Genomic DNA, 24791 nt, shown 5'->3' with positions numbered 1-24791 from the left:
TGTAGAGGCCATGCTTGAAAACGTAGAAAACTATAACCCAATTCTGCCAAGCAGTTAGCCCATCTATGTCTTAAGATATCAAGAAACACCTACCTGAGGATGATTTTCATCAGCTTTTGTAGCCAAAATGCAGAAATCTCCACAGGTAGTAATAGAAATGAGACCCTTCACATATTTAACATATTTTTCATTGTTTTTCGTATCCCAGAAGACAACACAGTACTCTGGACGATCAGGTCTGGTATATGCATAAACTACAGTATTTGAGCAATAACCCCACTAGGAAGAAAGGAAGGAGGAAAGGGAAGGAGATTGAAAGGGAGAGGAATTATTTAGCACTGGGAAGGAAAATCATATTATTTTATTTTTACTCTCAAAATATTGCAGATATTTATCACTGCTGACAAAATATATTCTTCAGAAATAGAAGACAGATTCAACCTTTTATAAAAATAATAGAGATTTATAAAACAAAGAATGTGCTGCAAATATAAATTTAGTTTGTCTAACTTTCCTCATTTTAATTGGTAAGATTTAAGCTTCAATGGTAAAAATTTTCAATAATCAATAATAGCTGCTGGAGAGGGGACAACAGGTAGCGTGATCCCTGTCAAAGTTTCAATTCTGGATCTCCAAGTCGAAATTCAAAAATAGTCACTTTGCCTTTTTACCCCCATCCATATTTTTTATATTTGTTTTTATCAGAGTAACATATTCACATAATATATGGTTGAATAATCCTACCTGGCTTATTTAAAATAAAAACAAATGCAGAACCCCCTGCCAAATTTCCTCTCTCTAGAATGGTCGTGTACAACTCCTTCAACTGCAACTGTTCTGGTGTTTATTTCTGTATCACATTGTCTATTGATTATGGAACTTACACACTTACAGCTTTCCCTTCTAACTCTCCCAACATGTTTATGTTTAATTTTGAATAAACAAATAAAAATACACAAATTATATTAAAAATATAAAAATAAAATAAAATAATATCATGTTGATATTACCATGATTGTGTTTACCATTCAAACAAACTAAGCTAAACCATGTTTAGCTTTTTGTATCCTGATTACTTTCTAAAATAAATTTTTTTACTTTAAAATAGTTTTAGATGGACAGAAAAGTTGCAAAGATAGCACAGAGTTCCCATATACCCCTCATCCATTTCCCTTATTGTTAACATTTTACTTTACCATGGTACATTTGTCACAACTAGGAAATCAACATCACTATTAACTATATTACTATCACTATTAAGTAAACATCATACTTTATTTAGATTTCATTAGCTTTTCCCAAATGTCCTTTTACTATTCCAGAATCCCAGTTGGGATACTTAGATTTAGTCATGTCTCCTTAGGCTCCTCTGGGGTGTGACAATTTCTCAGTCTTTCCTTGCTTTTAATGACCTCAACAGTTTTGAGGAGTACTGGTTAAGTATTTTGTAGACTGTCCCTCAATTTGGGTTTGTCTGATGTTTGCCTCATGCTTAGATTGGACTTCAGGTTTTTAGGAAGACTAGCACAGAACCGAAGTGCACTTCTTTATCATGCCATATCCAGGGGTATGTGATATCCACATGACATTCCTAATGATGTTAACCTTTACCACTTGGCCAAGGTGTGATTGACAAGTTTCACCAATATAAAGCTACTTTTTTTCCCCTCTCCATACTCTACTCTTTGGAAACTAAGTGTAGCCACACTCAAGCCAGGGGAACAGGGGCCTATGTTCCACCTCTTGGAGAAGGCAATACCTAAGTAAACTGGAATAATTCTGTAAGGAAGATTTGTTTCTCCTCTCCCATTTATTTATTTATTCAAATAATCCATCTATATCAGCATCAACTCTTGGGCATTTATACTTTGGGTCACAATAAAATAATACATCATTTATTCTATTCTTCAAAGTGCTCCAGCTTTGGCCGTTGGGAGGCTCTTTCAGCAATGTCCTTTCGACATTTCCCCATCCTTTTGTTGTCTGAGCACTTCCTTACTTGCTGGGACTATAAACTGTTCCAGGCTTACCTTGTATTTTCCCTGCCCTAGTCCTAGAATCAGCCATTTCTCTAAGGCCCTTTACCTTTTAAAAATTAAATATATAAGATGTTTATAACAAATAGTTTACCAGATCAATCTCATATTTGAGAGCTTGCTTTTGGATCAAATGTTAAATTCAAGATAAAATACTGATTATATATTATGTTGCTTATTCTCATTTTCTCCTTCTAATCCATTCTCTGCCCTTCTCTACCCTGCTGTGAGCCTTGGAGACTAGTTTCTACAAACTCCATCACCTGGGCTACCTGGCCATCTGGCTCCCAGTTCGGTTTGGCCAATAGAAAGCACCAGCAAGTGGAGAGGTGAGCTGGAATATTTATTCCCCAAATCCCTCTCTGCCTGGCTGGTTGGCAGGGTCTGTGCTCCTGCAGAGCAGCCCCTCTTGCACAGCCACAGCTCTTGTGGGTTCCAGGAGCCTGACTCCCTTGTCTTGCCCCTTCAGGCCCAGGGCTGGTGATGGCTTCTCATTGATGCTGATCTTTGGGTGCTACTTTTTATCATCACTTACTGTTCCCTTTAGCCCTGCCCACATCTCTGTAATAAGCCTTTCATCAATCTCTCTTCAATTACTCCTTTGAGTGTACCATCTGTTTCTGGCTAAGACTCATGGAGTAATTTTACTAATTATATATAGTATTCTAGAAAAGTTTACTAGTTCTAAGGTCTTCACACAAAAAGGCTTCCTTTCTGCTAGCTCCTAAAACAAGACAGCTTTGAATATACTTTGAGCTATAGCAAAATTATTTAGTAAGAAACACTGTTTATTTTACAACTGCTCTTAATATTTACCTTATAATTAGGTTGAATGTTTGCAAAATATATAAAGGAATCAACAGCTAGTGCAATTTTCAGTCCACCTCCTTCCCAAGATAGTGCAGATATTTCCTTTCCAGGAACTTTCAAAGTACCCAGATGCTGAAAAAGAAAGTTATCTTTAACCTAAAGTATAACAATTGACTGAAATACAAATTACCACCAATCACTTCACAGAGATCAAAAGTGGAAAGTGGTATGAACATTATTTTGTGAAAAGTTACTACTCACTTTAAAATCACGTTTCTTGAATTTTTTTTTGTTTGTTTGTTTTTGAGACGGAGTCTCTCACTCTCGCCCAGGCTGGAGTGCAGTGGCGTGATCTTGGCTCACTGCAAGCTCCGCCTCCCAGGTTCACACCATTCTCCTGCCTCAGCCTCCTCAGTAGCTGGGACTACGGGCGCCCACCACCACGCCCGGCTAATTTTTTGTATTTTTAGTAGAGACGGGGTTTCACTGTGTTAGCCAGGATGGTCTCGATCTCCTGACCTTGTGATCCGCCTGCCTCGGCCTCCCAAAGTGCTGGGATTACAGGCGTGAGCCACCGCACCCAGTCACATTTCTTGAATTTTTATAATGAAAAACATGCATATAAGAAAAATTTACAAACTATATCCAAAGAATTCAATAGCAAATTTCATCAAGTCTAAAATGCCATAGACTGAAACATGAATTTTTATGTACAACTTAGGAAAGGAAAAAACACATTGCTAATTAAAATATGGCAACTTTGATTATAAGATGCCTCATCATTTTAAAGTTGTAAAAAATTATATTTATTAGAATCAATGAAATATTATATTAGTAAATTCAATCATAAAGTCTTGTCTTTCTCTTTCATCCCCTTACAACCAACGAGTCACCAAGTCCTATTGCTTTTACTCCTTTCCACTCTCTACAATTACCTTTTTAATGGACTGAATTGTGGTAATAGCTTCCTAACTTTAAGTCTTACGTTTCATCTGTTTCTTTATTCTCCCCCTCTGCCCTACCAATTCAATCTCTACTCTGCTGTCACAATTATCTTTCTGGAACACAGATCTAATCATAACCTACCCTGCTTTTTAAAAGGTTTAATAACTTTTAAAAATAGTAACTCCCCACCATCACATTCTTTAGCATTGCATACAATGCCTTTTTCCCATCTTGTCCAAAATCATATTATGTGGCTTAATATCCCACTATTTAGCCATAACTGCTGTGTGCCTGCTCGTGAAGGAACTGCTCTGCCTCCACAGCTTTGGCCTATACAATATCCCTTCTGCCTGAAATCCCCCTCTTCTTTCCTCACAGCTCCCCTATCCTTACTGGTCCTTGTCCTCCTGGAGCACGCCTATTCATCCATCAAGATACAGCTCAAATACTTCTTCCTCAATGAGTCCTGCCTTCTTCCCCCACTCTATGGTTCCAGAGAATTACAGAATGAGCTCCTTAAGAGTACTAACTGCATCATATTCACATTTATTTCCCTTTCCATTAATAGATTATTTGATAAACTGATAGTCAATATATATACATTCAAATTTTTGAATATATATTCAAATTTTTGAATATATATACATTCAAATTTTTTTATTTTAAAATTTAAAATTGTTAGTATATGAAAAAACTAATTTTTTCATATACTAACAGTACTTTTTATGACCAAATTAACGACTGAATAAATGAACACAAACACTTTTTTAATGTGGCTATAAAGCAACCAAACATTTTAAATCTATATCTTTTATTTGACAGAATGATAGAATCCCCAAAATTTCAATGAACTTTACTGGTATCCCTTGTTCTAAGCAGATATCTTCTAGGGTCAAATTTAATGTTACTATAGTTTGAATGTCTGTCCCCTCCAAAACTCATGTTGAAATGCAATTGCCATCTTGACAGTATTAAGAGATGAGACCTTTAAGCAGTGATCAGGGCACGAGGGCCCTCATGGCTGGGACTACTGCCATTATACAAAGGGGAATTAGGTCCCCTTTTGTCTCTCTGTTGCACTCTCTTTGCCCTTCTTCCTTCCACCATGAAATTATGCAGCAGGAAAGCCCTCACCAGATGTCAGTAGCTCAGTACTGGACTCCTCATTCTCCAGAACTGTGAGCCAATAAGTTTCTGTTAATATATACTAGGCAGTCTGTGGTATTCTGTCACAGCAGCACATAATAGAGTAAGACAAATGTATTGAGCTCCATTTTGCCAAGGAAACCAATGGAAGAAAAAAACCCAAAATTTTAACCTAGGAGGGTCTGATCTATCTGTCTTGCTACATGTATGAAATTAAAGGGGAACCAGCAAGCCCTCTACAGTACTCTTGGTATTGACCAATCCATAAGAGGAGGAGAATACGGCCATCTTCTAACTGCAAACCAGCCAGGATGTGGCAGCAGCAAGGAAAGAAAACCACCTTTTAGTAAGCCTTCATTACATGTCAGGCACTGTGTAGGCATTTCCTCATTGTAATCTCCTTTAATCTTCACAACAGCACCATGACGTATTTCCTTTATTTCTGAAAATAACTAAACTGTGTCTCAGAGGCTAAATAACTTCTCTACGTCAAACTACACTGTGGAAAATGAATTCAATGCCAGATCAACTTGACTACAAACCCTATGCTCTGTTATCTCCTACCATGGCTAAGACCACAGTGCAAAACCCAGGAGCCCCTGGCCCTCAGAATTTAAAAGCAAATTCTTCTCTGAGGTTTTCTTAAGTTTAAATCATTAAGTTTAAATTGTTAGATAACTTCCATCCAGGTTGTCTTTCCTACCTTAACAATAACACAGATCCAAATAATTCCCCATATATTCACTCACTCAGAAAATACTGACTACTATGACCTGAGGAACTATGCTAGGTAACTTTTAGTTACAGCTAGACCAAAACCCACTTACAGTTTTCCGTTTAACACTTAACACATTGTTTTGCAAGATAAACAAACAGACTTTAGAACCCACGTTTTTCTACCTGGGGAAGGCTGAACTAACAAAAATAAGCAGATAAAACATTATGATAAATAAGTAAATGGCAACCAACAAAAATAACCAATAAAGAACATGAATTAAGAAGGAGGCTATAAATATAGAAATAATTAGAATGCAGATTTTTAATTATTTAGGAACCTTGAAAACTATGCTTTTTTTTTTCCTTCACTTTTACATCTACGAGAAATATTGTCGTTTGACAATGTATAGAGAGCATCTACGTTCTACAGTATATTCTACTGGGTAACTTTGAGATACTGATTCAAAAGCATCAGAAGACATCATTTCTTGCCCTAAAAGAAATTATTAAAATACATAAAAATAACATTAAAACAACCGGTTATAGGCTTTTATGCGGCCAAAAATACATATCACTGTAGTCTATGGTGAATTTATAAAAGCCAACCAGGGTATTCAAAAGGGACAAAATATAGTATTGGGTTAGAAAATAAGATATTCAAAAAACGTATTTAGTTATTAATAAGCTCTCACTTTCTAAATTCTTTAAAATTCACAATATATTAATTCTCCTACTTGACATTTTCCAATGCTATTTCTGAAAATTCTTTTAAAATTAAATTTATTAAAAATACTATTGAGAAGGATAATACCCATATGTACATTTATGAAAACAATGCTTGTATTTTAATGTAGCATCACCTAAGATTAATTATTAAATTTTCTTCAAATAATTGATTACTTTGCAACAAATTAAAAGTATTAGAAGTTTGGAGGAAGGACAGACAGATATGTATGCTTAACATCTAAACACATTTAAAATATCACATTAAAAATCAGAAAAATTAATCTGAAACAATTATATTACACTAAATACTACTCAAAAGCTGGCTATGAAAAGAGACACATATTCAGATCACAGAGAAAATATTCAAAATAACTACTCCATGGTGATTTCTTATGTTAAACTTCTGGTTTTCTGAATGTATAAAATTGTAATTTTTATTCTATAATTATAAAACTATAAGATTACAAAATTCCATGATAAAATACAACAAAGATTTATACTATGAAGATGAAATGTCCCTAAAAGAAAATGTGATAAGTTTATACCGTTTCCTTTGTTCTTTTTTCCTCTACCTTACTCACTGCACATTTAAATAGAAAGAAAGAAGATCAATTTGAATGCATTTACCTCACCAAACGGAGTGTAAAACTGCACAACGTTCACATCTTTGTCCTGCACGGCTGCCTTCTGGAAGCCCGCCACAGCTAACACGCTGCCCATGTGGTTCCACTGGATGCCTACTACGTACATGCCAGTGTCAATCAAAACGGGATCTAGTCAAAAAGAGAAAAATGAGGTCACTGTGAGAAAATACGTAGCCTAGAGAACTTTATAATCTTAAGAACAACTTTTAAATATTTTTAAAACTTTCCACATTTTTAAAAAAACAGGGCTGGGTACAATGGCTCACACCTATAATCCCAACACTTTAGGAGACTGAGGCGGGCGGATCACTTGAGTCCAGGAGTTCAAGACCGGCCTGGGCAACATGGTGAAACCCTGTCTCTACCAAAAATACAAAAATTAGCTGGGGGAGTTGGTGCATACCTGTGATCCCAGCTCCTCAGGAGGCTGAGACCTTGAGCCTGGGAGGCCAAGGCTGCAGTGAGCCAAGAATGCACCACTGCACTCCAGCCTCGGCAACAGAGCAAGATCCTGTCGCAAAAAAAAAAAAGTTAAAAATTATAAATTGAGGCCAAGCACAGTGGCTCACGCCTGTAATCCAAGCACTTTGGGAGGCTGAGGCAGGTGGATCATGGGGTCAGGAGATCGAGACTATCCTGGCCAACAGGGTGAAACCCCGTCTCTACTAAAAATACAAAAAAATAGCCAGGCATAGTGGCACGCCCTGTAATCCCAGCTACTTGGGAGACCGAGGCAGGAAAATCGCTTGAACCCGGGAGGCAGAAGTTGCCGTGAGCCAAGATCGTGCCACTGCACTCCAGCCTGGGCGACAGAGTGAGACTCCATCTCAAAAAGAAAAAAAAAAAATAGAAATTAAAAAGATCTTTTAAACAGAAAAATTCCTTACTTTGGTCATTCTCATGTCTCATTATTTGGCATCTTCCATTGTCAAAGCAAACAGCAAGGCAAGGGCAATCAGGCTCCACGTAGCCTTCTGTGCCATGGTACCAATGAATCCCAGCAATGCTGATAGCTCCAGTGACATTCACCAAACAACTCAGTTTCATTTTTATCTAAATAAAATTGGTTAGGTTTAATATTTTACATTTTAAAACAGAGCAGTATAGAGACAATACGCAATAGAGTATTGTAGAAAGAACACTGAAAAATACAATCTAAAAATCAGGTGGCAAATTAAAGCTGAATCACTTACTGGTATACAGGCCATGGACAAATCACCTAAATGTCCATTTTCCCCACATGTAAAAAATGAGGATTAAAAAACACTGAGTTTTTATGAGACTCAAATAACAAGTATATGAAAGTACTCTGAAAACAGCAAAATGTCATATAAAAGTTCATTATTTTACTTCCACCAGTGAGTGGATTTACTTAATGTCCTAACCCTTTCTAAAAAACAAAACTGCCCCACCAGTAATCATACATCTATTATAGCTAAATCTTGCAAAGCCAGAATTTTTCTCCAGGTTATGCTGCCTGATCCTATTCTATTTTACCCTCTTTCCAGGGATTGATTTTTCTCACTTACCATTTAAGTCTGTCATTCTTTTTACAAACAACCATTGGTAGCTTGCTACAAAAATACCCTTTGGTATCTACACGTAAACTTTGGCTTCAGATACCAGAAGACACCTACAAAACTTAAACTGCACATCGCCCTACTCATTATCCCTCTGCTTAAATGCACTGACACCTTGTTTTTTCTACCTACCAAAAAAAATTGGAACTAAAAGCTACACTCTAACTTGTTGCACTAATTTGCCTTAAGAAAACCAAAATTTTATTTAATTAAAACAAAATTAAGATGATTGGGAAAAAGAAAAAAATTTGAATTGAAGACTTTAATTACACAAACCACCATAACAAATAAATGTATATACAAACATGAATGATATGTACGATAATTATATAAAATTGTATAAACAAGACTGATGCATACGCTTACTTACCATAAAATTTCCTTGATTATCATAAATGTGTATTTCCCCATTTGCCATTCCAAAAAGTAAGACTTTACTGTCCGCAGACCATGTTACATGGGATAGCTGTATACCCTTTAGGTCTTTTCCCCAAATACGATTGCCTAAAACAAAACATTATTAAAAGTTGTTCAAGGTCATGATCCTCCAACAACTGCTTTCGAAATCTTTGTTTTCCTAAATATTTCGCAAATTCTTCACAGCATTCATGCATTCATTCAATTTATTTGGCCAATAAATATTTACTGAGCACCTATATGTGCCTGAAAAGACATTTGAAATATAGCAGCTGTTTCAACCTTTCTCCCCTTTCTTCTAAACTCTGATGCTGGATCTCACTCCCAATTAGCAGTTGAGCCCATCTTCTATTTTGGAAAGAAAATAAAAGCACCCAAAAAACAAATTCCTCATTCCCATCTTCAACAATTCAGAACATAACTGAATTCATGCTTACACTTTCTGCTTTGCCCACTAATACAAAAGAAGAGGTATTTCCCCAGTCAGTCCCCTATCTAAGGCTAATTCCTCTATGTATTCTCTGATCTAATCCCTTCCTACCTTTGCAAAGATCTCCCTTTATCAACTACTCTCATTTCCTCTTTCTCATTAAACTCTTCACTCCAGGGCCTTTCTTATGTGGATTTAAACACATGCAGATCTATTTCTCTTTGAAACCATCACCTTAAATAAAGTAAAATAAACACTTTTATTAACCCCAAGTTCCCCTCTAACTACTATCTATTTCTACCATTCCTTTCCCAACCAAACTTCATGAAAGAGTTCTTCACACCTATAGTCTCCACTTCAACTCCCACTCAACCCTTAACCCCTCCCAATCTGGCTTCTGCCCCACAACTCCATTGAAACTGCCTACAACATACACTATTTGGGTGATGGTTATATACTAATAGTCCAGACCTCACCAATATTCAATATATCCATATAACAAACCTGCACTTGTACCCCCTAAATCTATAAAAATAATAAATAAAAAAAGAAGAAACCAAACCTGTTGACATCTTGATCTTGGACTTCTAGAGTCTAGAACTCTGAGAAAATAAATTTCTGTTGTTTAAAAAACAGAAAGAAACTGCCTTCATGGACATCACTGATGGCCTGTTGCTAAAGCCAACTGATACATTTTTTTTTTTTTTTACCGCTCCCTCCTTCTTGAACTCTCTTGGCTGCAATTAGCCCATATACTCCTTTATCTCCAAGACTCTTATTTTTCAACATCCTTCTTCTGCCCATCCCTTAAATGTTGCTGATTTTTTTTTCCTGAGACAGGGTCTCACTCTGTTGCCCAGGCTAGAGTGTAGTGGTAAGATCATGGCTCACTGCAGCCTCAACTTCTCAGGCTCAAGCAATCCTCCCACTTTGGCCTCCCAGGTGATTGGGACTACAGGAGTGTGCCACCACACCCAGATAATTTGTTTTTTTATTTTTAGCAGAGACAAGGTCTTGCTATGTTGTCCAGGCTGGTCTCAAACTCCTGAGCTCAAGCAATCCTCCCGCCTTGGCTTCCCAAAGTGCTGGGACTGCAGGCATAAGCCACTGTCCCCAGCCTAAATGTTGCTGATTCTTAACTCTACAAATGCCTCTTAGTTTTGTTCAACTATTTCAATGGTTTAAATTACCATACATGTGCTGGTGGTTCCCAAAATTTTGTGTTCAGCACCGATATTTTTGAGCTGCAGATATGTATGTCTAACTATGGTCTGGATAGATTTACTTGAATGGCCTATGGCATGACAAAATCAACATATCCAACAGAGGAATTTTCCCTTAAAATCACTCTTTCTCCACACTATTTTAATGAAAGGCATTACCATCCATCCAGCTGCCCAAGCTAAAACTCTGGATACTGCCCTGGGGTTTTCCATCCTCTCATCCCCAATCCTATCTATTCTGCCTCCTGAGTATGTATAAAATCTACTTACTTCCATTCCCTTGTCATTACCTGGATGGCTACCATCCACCATAATCTCTCACCTGAATTGCCAGAGCAGTTTCCTGATACAGCTGCCCATTATCTTTCTTTCCTTTCTCTATTCTTCATATGTAGCACAGAGATGTTTCTAAAGAACAATCTTATCACATTGCTCCCATTCTTAAAACTTTTCATTGGCCTCCCAAGTGCTGTTGGACTTCAGTCCAAACACCTTAATATAACTTATGATCTGCATGATCTGGCCTCTGTTTCTCTCTCTAGATTCACTGCATACTACTCTTCACTGTTAGTATTATACCCTACTGATAATCAACTTTTTTCAATTGCCCAAACATAGCTAAGTGCAACCCTCTGGACCTCCTCAAATACTACTTCTTAGGGCTGAGACATTCTACACACCAACCTACCTTGTGGCTAATGCCTCAGCATCAGCATCACTTCCTCCAGGAAACCTTTCCTGATCCCTCCAAGTCTGCATTAGGTGGCACTTCTACATGCTCCTGTATTTTCCCCATCTTAGCGCTTATCACAGGGTATTGTAATTTCTCAGTTACTCATCCATCTCTCCTGATCTAGGTCTGCTCATTGCTGTACCCTTAGTTCCTAAAATGATAGCTGTTGCTTTATAGGCTCTCAGAAACATTTGTTGACTACATGAAGTTACACACACTCACACACAGAGAGAGAGAGAGAGAGAGAGAGAGAGAGAAATAAAAATGACTTTAAAATAAATTATTTCTCTACAGAGTTTCAAATTAAAACAAAGGTGCAGACTCTCAGAAGACCCAGTTTTATCTATTACTAGAATTTGAAAAATACGGGTTTTTAAGGCTATAAACTACAACCAACAATGACATGTTCAGTTCCAATAAAAATGACCACAGACTTTTTGAAACTAAAGTCTACATATTTGTACAGACTAACCAATATAAAAAGAAATTACATAATGAGGCAGACACGTTTAAAATAATGCTGAAAAGTTAATTCAATTTTTTCAATGCCACTGTAGGAAATAAAAAAATAGAGTTTTTTCCTTGAATATACATAAAAACAGATGGTTAAAACCAAAGAACGGTTCTTGAATGTCGTCAAATTGTATATCAAATAGTTTCCCTTTTATGTCTATCTTTCAATCAGAATGCTAACATATGATAACTTAAATCTCTAAAGAAGAAAACTGTCAGCCAGATATTGATCTTAGTTCTATGTCCAATCAATACATTACCATCCACTGAACCAACTATCACAGCCCCATCTTCATATACAATGCAGATCTTCTGTCCGTCAGCATTCCAGCTCATACTGCGAACAACTGATTTATTTCGATTGTTGATCATCTCCTCAATCCAAGAGCCTGTTTTCACAAATTTAAAAAATTACAAGTCAAAACTTTCACATCTATTAAACAGTAGTTAAGAATTGAAAGCATTCCATAAAGTACACCATGGGATAAATAACTGCAAAGTTTTCTGCAACCTGAGACATTAAACTATAAAACTTCCAAATCCAACAAAAACAAAATGAAAAATTAACTTGGGCTTAACTGATAACTGCTTCAAAGATTATCACAGAAAACATAGTAAATGCCCATCCTTTGTTTCTTCTTTCTTTCTTTCCCTCTGTCTCTTTCTGTCAATTAAAAATTAAACTTCACTTGCTTTTTCAGAGCTAAAACTACTGACTTTTCTGAAAGCCTAACTTTTCCCACTTGAACAATATGATTCAGATCATAACCAATTAAAAAAAAAAACTCCAAGTAACAATAACCTTATATATACACATAAGCTCTCCAATGAATAATTACAAGCATATTAAATGCAGCATATTAGTTACCATCACAAAGAGAATGAAGGCAAAAAATACACAGCATATTAGGTAAAACCCTAAGCCTGCTTGAAAAAATTCTAATCAGTTTATACTCCATTAGTGACACCACATCTCTAATGCTCAATGACAAAAATGTTCTAGTTGTATGCAGGACAGGAATGAGATGTAACTTGTCTTTTAGCATAACCAAATTAGAAGCAAAAAAATAGGTTATTTTGTCTTTGTTTTTCTTAAAGGCTTTTTTACATACCAACATAGGAAACTCTGGCCTGCAGCCAAGCAAATAATCATGTAATTTGGAATAACTGCTCAAAGCAGGGTAACAGAATCAAGACTGAGACCCAGAGAAGACCTGAAGACCTACCTTGGACACAGACAAAGTTTACTCCAGTCCACTGAACTTTCACATTCTATCCCCTACACACACACACACACACACACTTTTTTAAAAATTTAAAGTATTATTACATATCTTTAATGAAGACTTTTTAAATGGTATGCCCTGCCATTTAAAACAGCACACATGAACTTTTCAAAACAGCACACATGAACTAAGGCACCCTTCCCTTTTGAAGATGATGACGACAGGCCTCAGGAGAACATGTATTATGAGCTGCTTTTCTGGTAAAAGTGGATTATCTTAGTTAATCCTTCTTTTACTCGCCCTCTGTCTTGTAGACAAACTGCGAACCAGTAGTCAGAGTTGAGATAAAATCTGTATCCATCAAAGAAAAGGAAACTAACTGGCCCATGCAGGAAATGAATTATTTCCTTTGACTTCTTACTAAATGTGTTTTTATCTACTGAGATAACTCTAGCCACTCATTTATTCATTCATTCAACAAATATTTATTGAACATGTACACTGTGCTATGTATTATAAAAGGTTCTACATATAAAATGAACAGTCATTTCCCCTTTCCCCTCAGAGCTTACAGTCTACTGAGGAACCAATATTAAATACACACTCACACACACATGAATGTAATTATAAACTGGAACTACCTAGAAGTAATTCTTATTGGAAATCTGGAAAAAAAAAGAGCTATCTCAAGTAGAAGCTATTCTTCTGCTAAGAATCTAAGTTCATTTTGGAGATAGCCAACAGTCACCTAATTCACTTTCTTAATAACAGGGTTAAAGTTTAAAAAAAAAAGTGAAAAGTAGGCAGCAATAAATCCAGAAATATTATCACTGTGCAGTCAGGATGAACTCCTGTTGTTAGTAAAAGGGGTCTATTTTGGAGATGTTATTTACCCATCCAAATACTATGATCCAGATGCCAACTTGTGAAAAATTAAATAATCTCTCCTAGTAAAGTATACCTTTATATAACATCCACACAATGATAAGCCCGTTTTCATCACTGGTAGTCAACTTCTGATACTGCTCATTCCATGTTACAACTTGAACAGAACCTAGAACATTATAAAACAATTTAGAAACTTAAAGGTTACAATTAATTTCAAATTTACATTTTTATATAAAAACCAAGATCATGTTAAAATCAATATGGTTCCTGTACAGCTAACTAGTCTTTAATATTCCTCAAAACCTATTCATAGGATGCAGTTATTGATATCACTAATTTTCTACAACAATGCATAATACTATTTTTCATATCTATCCCTATTTCATCCCAGTAAAGACACCTATCATGGCTAGCTACCAGAACTACCATATACCTGATGACAGAAACAAATACAAGCATGGTTTACTCAATTGGCCTGACTCCCAAAAATAATGACGTTCAAAGGACACCATACCAAGTACTTGTTTAGGGGACTTTTATCATTTTTGGTAGATATGTCCTATAATCTCTCTCCTGCCCACCTCTCACCCCTGTTTTCCATTCTATTAGTAAAACACTCTTGAGCATATCTTAAACCTCTAGGGTACGTGAATAATTGATGACTTTTAATTTTTTAATCCCTAAATACTTTAGTGTACATTTCCTAAAAATAAAGACATTCTCTTCCATAATCATGTTACAAATTAGGAAGTTTAACACTGATATACTATTATCTAACTCACAGTCCATATACAAATTTTATCAATTGTCCAAATAATGTCCTTTATAGACACTTGTTTTTCTCATTCCAAGATCCAGTCTAGGATTATACAGTGCATTTAGTTGTTATACATCTTCAATCTTTAGTCTTTTTTTTTCTTGAGACAGGATCTTGCACTGTCACCAAGGCTGGAATGCAGTGGCACAATCATGGCTCACTGCAGCCTCCAACTCATGAGCTCAAGGGATCCTCCCACCTCAGCCTCCTGAGTACCGGGGACTACAGGCACACAGCACCACGCCTGGTTAATTTTTTTTATTTTTTGTAGAAACAGAGTCTCATTATGTTGCCCAGGGTGGTTCCAAAATCCTAGCCTCATGCAGTCTTCCCACCTTGGCCTCCCAAAGTGCTTGAACTACAGGTGTGAGCCACTACGCCCAGTCTCTTCAGTCTCCTTTAATCTGGAATCATAGGACAGATTCTAAAAAGGATTATATATATAACATCCATAGACAGGAGTATTTTCAATATATAAAATAACAGCTATTTTCTTCTAGATTTATTTAAGATGTTGTTTAATCATGTAAAAGTTGAATGACTCTAAGTTGTATTACTTATGTCTCAACAGAAATGATTACAAACAGCTCCCAACTTACAATGGTACTACTTAAATGACTTTTCAGTGGTGGGAATGCAATGCGCATTCAGTAGAAACCGTACTTTGAGTGCCCATACAACCATTCTGTTTTTCACTTTCAGTAGAGAAATCAATAAGTTACATAAGATATTCAACATTTTATTATAAAATAGGCTTTATGTCAGATGATTGTGCCCAACTGTAGGCTAGTGTTTTCTGGGCACATTTAAGGTAAGCTAGGCAGAGCTATGATGTTCAGTAGGTTAGGTGTATTAAATGCATTTTCAACTTACAATGGGTTTATTGGAACATATCCCCATCGTAACTCAAAGAGCATCTGTACTTTAAATATTACCATTATTTAAAATGTTGACATTTCTGCATTAAGTAGAAACTTTCTAAATGCCTAAATACCACTCAAACATGACTTAAAAGAAATTGAATGACTCACCACTATGACCTTCAAGAGTCTGATTCATAGAAAGGTTACTGGGGGCTGCAAGGCCCCTCAATTTTGCATCATCTAAAACAAAACAAAACAAACTACTATGATAAATATGTAAAAGTGACATATTATAAGATTTTGACTCTTTTTGTATTCCTGGGCAGTATTAATCATTTTTCTAAGTATGCCCCATTCTGATATATTTTTCTCATGGTATAAACATGAACAATAACACATACCCCTTGCAAAGATATTCTGGTAAAATAAAGCAAAATATATAAATGAAGATCGTTTACTCATACATTACATATATTAATAATCATCACTGCTTTTTATTCCTTTCCAAAAGACCACAAATAGAAATATTTATGGCCTACAGATTGAAAACTCTACAGCTTACAAGGGATCAAAACAGCATAGACTTTGAAAATGGGTTTTTACTAGATTACACAGAATCTTATATTCACTCATTTATTCATTCATTCAACAAATATTTATTAAATGTGTACACTGTGCTATGCATTACAAAAGGTTCTACATATAAAAAATGGTGAACAAAACAGTCATTTCCCCTTTCTCCTCAGAGCTTTCAGTCTGAGGGACCAATATTAAATACATACTCACACACATATAAATGTAACTATAAACTGGGAATGTGAAAGCATAATAAGAAAGAGTAGCAGAAGTGACTTAATTTAGATTGATGGGGAACCAGGGAAGGCTATCAGAAGAACTGATATTTAAGCTGAGACTGAGAGGTAAACTGGAGATAGCCAGGAAAGGAAAAGAAAGAAGGGGAGTATTCCACTCTAGGACACAGCAATGCAAAGGCTCTGAGGTAGACACCTAGAGCACTTGACAAACTCTAAGAAGGCCTATGTGGATGAACAGGGGAGAAAATTGCATCAAACAAGGCTGGAGTGATAGGCACAAGAAAAACCATGAAGTATTTGTAGAAAATGATAAGAATTTTAGATTTTATCCAAAGTGCAATGAAAACCTCTAAAGATGTCTTAAAAATTTACTAAGCATCCTACAGAGAATATCAAAACGTCATCTCAATAAATTAATCTTGGCTTAGAAATCTATTACACACAAAACATAGCATTTAAAATTTTCATTTAAAATACAAATGTTATGAAGATCTTAAGAATTTGTGAGAATGGGAATTATACCAATGCTAAAGAAAATTCTACTTTCAGATAACAAGTATCTTAAAATATTATGAAAAATATCCTTTATTCTGAAAATATTGTCAGGAAAAAATACCTAATTTCCTCTAAATCACTAGTTCTAATTACCCAGTTGTTTTGGTAACACAAGAGTACACATGCACAGTTTAACAATGCAATTATCTGTCAGTTAAGATAGAATAAATGTTGCTGACACACACATTAGGCTGAACATAATTTTTTTTAACACAGGGTTCTTTCATTCATTTAATCTTTTAAAAACTGTACAACATACTTAAACTTTATTATAACATTCTAAAATATTTGGTGGAAACATTTTTCTTCTAGCACTGAAAAATCCATTCTAATGCATATATATATGTATGTATATACGTATATATATACACACATATGTATGTATATACGTATATATATACACACACATATGTATGTATATACGTATATACACACACATATGTATGTATATACGTATATACACACACATATGTATGTATATACGTATATACACGTATGTATGTATGTATATACGTATACACACACGTATGTATGTATGTATATACGTATACACACGTATGTATGTATGTATATACGTATACACACGTATGTATGTATGTATATACGTATACACACGTATGTATGTATGTATATACGTATACACACGTATGTATGTATGTATATACGTATACACACGTATGTATGTATGTATATACGTATACACACGTATGTATGTATGTATATACGTATACACACGTATGTATGTATATACGTATACACACGTATGTATGTATATACGTATACACACGTATGTATGTATATACGTATACACACGTATGTATGTATGTATATACATGTATACACACGTATGTATGTATGTATATACATGTATACACACGTATGTATGTATGTATATACATGTATACACACGTATGTATGTATGTATATACATGTATACACACGTATGTATGTATGTATATACATGTATACACACGTATGTATGTATGTATATACATGTATACACACGTATGTATGTATGTATATACATGTATACACACGTATGTATGTATGTATATACATATATATATACGTATGTATGTATGTATATACATATATATATACATATATATGTATACACACACATTCTGATGTCACTATAACCTAAGTGAAATGGGTGATATGCGATTTAGATTGACCACCCATGTTTGCCCTCTGTTAGACCATAAGGTAGCATACTCTTTACAAAACACATGCTCACAGTTAAGAACAGGCTTTGAAATTCAGCTCGATATATTGAACAAATATCATCCACATCTGAAAAGGTCGCTTGCTGGAAGCAACTCCATAACTCAATCATGTAAAAAATATTCATAAAACCCACCTGAAAGTTCTCAGATGTCCATAAAAAGGCCAAAAGTTTTAAATGATGTAGAGTAAAGCCAGCGATAATATCCCAAGATTCCATTCAGTTACATTACTAGACTCCAGATAGCCAATAAGGTAATGAAACCAAACTGGTATGTGACCAAAAATCTGGTAATACTGGCATAAATCTTCTAAAAGCACATAACAGTAATCCTTGGATTTAAAAAGCATAATCAAAGAAGTCACCAATAAAATAAAGCATTTTAAACTCATGTAAAGGAATTTCAGAATGAAATCAGTTATTCCAACAATCTAAAGTACATCAAAAAGTCCAAAGAAGGCTTTTTAAAAATTAAGGTGTAATAAAGCAACTGAAAATAAAAGGTATGACATAGAAGAGCAGAAGATCATGCTAATAACACCAATAACCAAGCACACTAAATCTTTGAGAATCTTTGTCTTAGAAAAGCGTGACTGACAATGCTTTTGTTTGCATTCATAAAAGTTGTCAGCAGCCCAATTTCAACAGAAATTCCTGTTATGTGCTGCAAAATGAGCTTGAAACCTAGAATCAAAATATACAGAAGACTGTTTTGCAACACATAAGGATAATACAATTCTGAGAAAGAGATGGTACCATATTCGCCAAACTCTCTGGCAGGATCACCTGGTTGCCTTGCTTCTCTGTGTGAATGACTGACTGCAAAGGACTCTGTATGCATCCCTGGGTCTAGCTAAGGACACCTTACCTGAGATTTCTGGTCAATTTTGTTGTCCTGGGCATATTGGAAGGTTGAGGCAATGTCACTGCCTGCAGGTACTGGAGGACTGCGCAGTCAGCTGCAGTTGGCTTCCATGGCCCTATATACTTTTTCTCTGATGCAAATTTTGGCTTCCAGAGCTCTCTATTTCCTCACATGAGGATGAGAGGATGGAGGCCTTGGCAGTCGTAGCAGAAAAAGCAAGAAATGCCACCTCAATCCTAGTCAGGGCCATCATCCTCAAACCCTACCACAAGCAGCTCCAACCCAGGGCCATCATCCTCAAACCCTACCACAAGCAGTTCCAACCCAGGACCATCATTCTCAAACCCTACCAAAAGCAGCTCCAACCCAGGGCCATCATCCTCAAACCCTACCACAAGAAACTCCAACCCAGGGTCATCATTCTCAAACCCTACCACCTGCAGCTCCAGCCCAGGGCCATCATCCTCAAACCCTATCACAAGCAGCTCCAACCCAGGGTTATCATCCTCAAACCCTACCACAAGCAGCTCCAACCCAGGATCATCATCCTCAAACCCTACCACAAGCAGCTCCAACCCAGGATCATCATCCTCAAACCCTACCACAAGCAGCTCCAATCCTGGGCCATCATCCTCAAACCCTACCACCAGCAACTCCAACCCAGGATCATCACCCTCAAACCCTACCATAAGCAACTCCAACCCAGGACCATCATCCTCAAACCCTACCACAAGCAGCTCCAACCCAGGACCATCATCCTCAAACCCTACCACAAGCAACTCCAACCCAGGACCATCATCCTCAAACCCTACCACAAGCAGCTCCAACCCAGGACCATCACCCTCAAACCCTACCACCAGCAGCTCCAACCCAGGACCATCATCCAGAAACCCTACCACAAGCAACTCCAACCCAGGACCATCATCCTCAAACCCTACCACAAGCAGCTCCAACCCAGGCTGTCAGCCCTTTAAATACCTTTTGGCAAGGAAATGACATCATCTGGTCCCTTTAAAAAAAAAAAAAAAAAAAAGGGCCGGGCGCAGTGGCTCACGCCTGTAATCCCAGCATTTTGGGAGGCCGAGGCAGGGGGATCACTTGAAGTCAGGAGATCACGATCATCCTGGCTAACACAGTGAAACCCCATCTCTACTAAAAAAAAAAAAATACAAAAAATTAGCTGGGCGTGGTGGCACGCACCTGTAATCCCAGCTACTCAGGAGGCTGAGGCAGGAGAATCGCTTGAACCCCAGAAGTGGAAGTTGCAGTGAGCCAAGATTGCACCACTGCACTCCAGCCTGGGCAACAGAGTGAGACCCCGTCTCAAAAAAAAAAAACCTGACACTGGCTAGAGTGTCAAGAACGACTAAGAGGAAGCCAGAGACAATGGAAGGAGGGAAACTGATTCTCACAACAGACCAGGTGAGGGATGATGGTAGCTGGAGCTATAGAGGGAGCAGGGGAGACAAAGGAAAGGATGGGTTCAAGACACACTTTGGAGACAAAAGCAACAGGATTGCTGATGCAGATGCTGTTAACGGAGGAAAAGAGAAGATTTCCAGCTTGAGCAAATGAGTGAAATGGAGATATTTGCTGAAATGGAGAGAACTGAAAGAGATTTGGAAGAATAGTTCGGTTTTGAACACAGTAAATACGAGATACCTGTGAAAGACTCCAGTGGAGACACCCAAGTCTGAAAAATCAGGACTGGGCTGGAGATGTAAATGTGGGGCTCTTCACCTCATACCACAGATGGCATTTAAGGGCATGAGAATGAAAGAATAAATAGAGTAAGTGAATAGAGAGCCCAGAAACAAGTTCTCAGGAATTCTAATAGAAGAGGGAAATCTAGCAGAGACTGAGGACTGACCAGAGAAGGAGAGAAAAGTAGTACGTCTAAATATAACAACTTAAACATTCTGAATTCTCTTGTCTTGAAAAATAATGTTTCAAGTCAAATCCTGATGAGTCAATAAAAGCTGTCCATTAGATTTAGAACATGAAAGTCACTGGTGAGGGAGAGAAAAGGAGAGAGGACTGATATTGAAAGGAGAGAGAGAGGATAAATTGGCAGAGAGGTACCTGAGAAGGTGAAGGGAGATGGGCTCCAGTAAAACACTGGAAGCTGGCCTGTGAGAGAAGTAAATCTGATGTAAAAAGATGGATTGCTGGTTCTAATTCCTTTCCTTCTAGAGCAGGGGACTGAAAACTGGAAATGCAATGTGGTGCAAACTTTCTGGAGGGTAATTTGTGCATACATATTAGGAACTTGTATAAATGTACACACTCTTCGATCCAGTGAATGCCATTTCTAGAGATTTATCGTAGCAAGTATTAACAATTTATGCAAAGATTTGGATACAAAGATACAGTTGCTTTAATAGTAAAAATGTGGAGACATCTAAATGTCCAATACTAAAATTGGTTAAGCAAATTAAGATATATTAATACCAATACAATGAAATACTAAATAGACATTAAAAATGGTGCCACAGAAGATGATTTATTGATGTAGAGGATTGCTGTATTATGTTGCTGTACCCAAACTACAAAACATTATACTTAACATGTTGCATCTTTAGCACAACACAGTGCTTGATATAAAGCAGGCATGCAATATCTATGATTGTTACTGGAGGGATCTGCTGAATCAACACTATTTGTATTAAATATAATATACTGATCTTGTTAGACTCTCATAGCCATATTCCTCATATTTCTTTCTTTCAGCACAATTCATAATCATTCAGTTCCAAAACAAATACTTTACTCCATTTTCCAAGCCTCCCAAGAATCGATTTCCCATCTTGTTCACTAATTTCAAAGAATACTCTAGTCACAGCTCATCAAAAGGGCAAAGCAGAAAAAGAAGTTTGTTTTTAAAAAAGCCTTCAATGTTAAACAAAATGAATGCATTTCTTAATGTAATTTAGAACTTGCAGGCCAGGCATAGTGGCTCACGCCTGTAATCCCAGCGCTTAGGGAGGCCGAGGTGGGCGGATCACGAGGTCAGGAGATCGAGACCATCCTGGCTAACACGGTGAAACCCTGTCTCTACTAAAAATACGAAAAAATTAACCAGGCATGGTGGTGGGCACCTGTAGTCCCAGCTACTTGGGAGGCTGAGGCAGGACAATGGCATGAACCCAGGAGGCGGAGCTTGCAATGAGCTGAGATCCAGCCACTGCACTCCAGCCTGGGCAACAGAGCGAAACTCTGTCTCAAAAAAAAAAAAAACTTGCTACATATTGTAAGCAAAAGTATGTATATACAGACACACATATATATATACACATACACATGCATATATATATCTATATACACATTTAAGAAACAGAGAAAAACTTTCCTTTAACACAGTTTTAAAAAACTAAAGCACTGACAGATTGAACTATAAAACAGCATAAGCCAAACTTTAATTGGTACTCTTCTTTACTTAGGCTGTCCACTAGCCCTTTGTATAGTGGTTAAAAACAAGAATTTGAATGTGAGACAAACTTAGTTTCACATCCTTGCTCTGCCACTTACTGGCTGCTGACCTAGGGCAATTAACAGCTCAGAGCCTCAATTTTCTCACCTAGAATACCTACTGCCCAAGATTATTGTGAAGTCAAATAAGATTGTGAAGGTTAAACATCTACTATATGGAAAATCGTCAATAAGTATTTATTATTCATACCACATTCAAAGCTGTAAGGTAATGCTATTCAAAGTGGGTTCTGAGGACCAACAACTCAGCTTCACTAGAAATGGAAATTCTCAGGCCCCATCCCGGGTCTATTGTATGGGGGTAGAGCATGAAATCCATCTTAACAACCTCTTCCAGTGATTCTTGTACCTAATACAGTTTGAGAAGCTATGTTTTAAGGAATCCAAAAATGTAATGCAGTTTAACCCCCTACATTTTCATTTTATGGAAGACCAAACTAAAGTAGTAAGATCCTCAGCTACTTGTTGAAAGTCATTCAGTAGTCTTGTGGAAGAGCTGAGATTTAACTCCAATTGCCTTATCTAGATCTTCAATCTAGTGAGGCACTAGGGGGGCTAAAGAAGTGGGAAGCTGTTTGCTGTGATTCCAGAGAACTAGATAAAGAAATCAAGCTGCAAAGACAAGAGACCTACTAATAGAAATGTAAAACGTACCCCATTTTCTGTTCTTGGACACTAGGTGAATAACAATTAATGCATCTGATAAGCAGAAAGGATGACACAGACCTGTAAACAATCTGCCAGATTTTCTTACTGAAATGTTGACTCACAGGATTTCTATTAGACTCCTAATAATATAGTACAATAATTAGACATAGCATAACACAGTGACTTATTTTCATTCTTCATTATTTTTCATTTTCCATTAATAACTCAGCAAAAACCATCTGATGTTTACATTCAACATTCTCTGAACTTTATTGCAAATATACTCCAGAAAAACACCATAAAATGTTTAGGTAGTTTTCCCTTTAAAATAATCAGAACTGCATATTGACAGATAACATGAGTAAATCGCACTGAACAAATAACATTAGCCAATTTACTACCAAACATGTGGGCTTGCACTCATTTACCTGTCTGCGTCTCTAATTTCAAAACTTTCAGTAATCCATCTTCACCACCGCATGCTATGAACCCTTGTTCCTTGTTCCAGGATACACACTGCAGCTTCACGTTATCGGGAATGGAAATCTGAAAAAGCAACCACAGTCGCACTAGCAACTTTTCACGAAGGAGTTGGGAAGTAAGTCTGCAGGAGATGAAGGCTGAAGAAAATCTTCCAAGAAGAAAAACGGACGGCCTTGCAGGAAAAAAAATGAGCTGTTGTGAAAATGGGCATGGTCCCCTGAACTGACCCGGGCTCTAGCATTTGGGAAAGAGGGAAAGAAATGCACAAAAGAGAAGGATAGTGACTGCGGAGGAAGCCAACGCCAGAGTCTCACCGGATGGATTTTTTAAAGGGAGGACGGGGAGAGGGTATAAATCCATACTACCAGTCCCTCTTCCTTTTTACCTACAACTTAGGCTATCCTATTGTTATTTCTTTTCTCCTGCCCAATGGCTCGTGGTGATCCAAAGAGTTTAAATCACATGGATCAGCAACAAGTGGAGGAGGAAAGATAGGGTAGCACGTGGCGACTTATCCTCGAGCCACCCAAAGGACCTAGCCAGGGGCAGGAATGGGAGAGTGCTGCGAGAGGGCAGCAAGCTCGGCCAAAGACTGTCTGGGGCTCTGGGAACCGCAGGAAGAGGTCGGAGGCTGGACACGGCGGGAAGGATGGCTGCGGAATGGCGAAGCCACGATCAGGACCGGGTGAAGGAGCCTGGCTTCTCGGGAAGGCAGCGGGAATCGCCGCAGGCTGCGGGAATGGCGGAGAAACGAGGACGCCCCTCAGGAAACTCACTTTCTTGCTCAGGTAGAAGAACATCGTGGGATCCCCGAGAGGGTCACGGCGGCCGCTAAGGCCCTCGACAAGTAACGGTTCTACGTCTCCAATCGGGAGTACCAGCAGCTCCGGAAAGCTCCCGTCGCCCTGGCAACCGCCGTTGCCCGGTCGCATCCGGGGCGCCGCGGGACACTTCCGGTGACGCCCTCGCACCGGGCACCGGCGTAGTGCGCTTGCGC

General features: G+C 37.4%; 1 protein-coding gene across 4 annotated transcripts in view; it reads right to left on the bottom strand.

The window, feature by feature from the left end:
- WDR35 (WD repeat domain 35) overlaps positions 1-24753 on the bottom strand; it is an 84333-nt gene extending 59580 nt beyond the window's left edge. For 2 of the 4 annotated variants that reach the window (XM_054548352.2, XM_054548354.2), the window contains exons 1-10: positions 24571-24734; positions 23740-23857; positions 15883-15954; positions 14108-14200; positions 12181-12309; positions 8975-9108; positions 7912-8077; positions 7008-7153; positions 2853-2978; positions 94-279 (exon numbers count right to left, since the gene is read on the bottom strand). In XM_054548352.2, the coding sequence (XP_054404327.1) occupies positions 94-279; positions 2853-2978; positions 7008-7153; positions 7912-8077; positions 8975-9108; positions 12181-12309; positions 14108-14200; positions 15883-15954; positions 23740-23857; positions 24571-24726 (1326 nt within the window). In that variant the 5' untranslated portion in view covers positions 24727-24734. Of the gene's footprint in view, positions 1-93; positions 280-2852; positions 2979-7007; positions 7154-7911; positions 8078-8974; positions 9109-11362; positions 12078-12180; positions 12310-14107; positions 14201-15882; positions 15955-23739; positions 23858-24570 lie in introns of those variants that run through there. The other 2 variants (XM_009237520.4, XM_054548353.2) reach the window with 2 other exon arrangements.
- Between the last annotated feature and the right edge of the window lie 38 nt (positions 24754-24791).

Source organism: Pongo abelii, chromosome 12 (assembly GCF_028885655.2).
Source record: "Pongo abelii isolate AG06213 chromosome 12, NHGRI_mPonAbe1-v2.0_pri, whole genome shotgun sequence".
NCBI classification, from domain to species: Eukaryota; Metazoa; Chordata; class Mammalia; order Primates; family Hominidae; genus Pongo; species Pongo abelii.
This window is presented reverse-complemented; position numbering and strand designations above follow the sequence as displayed.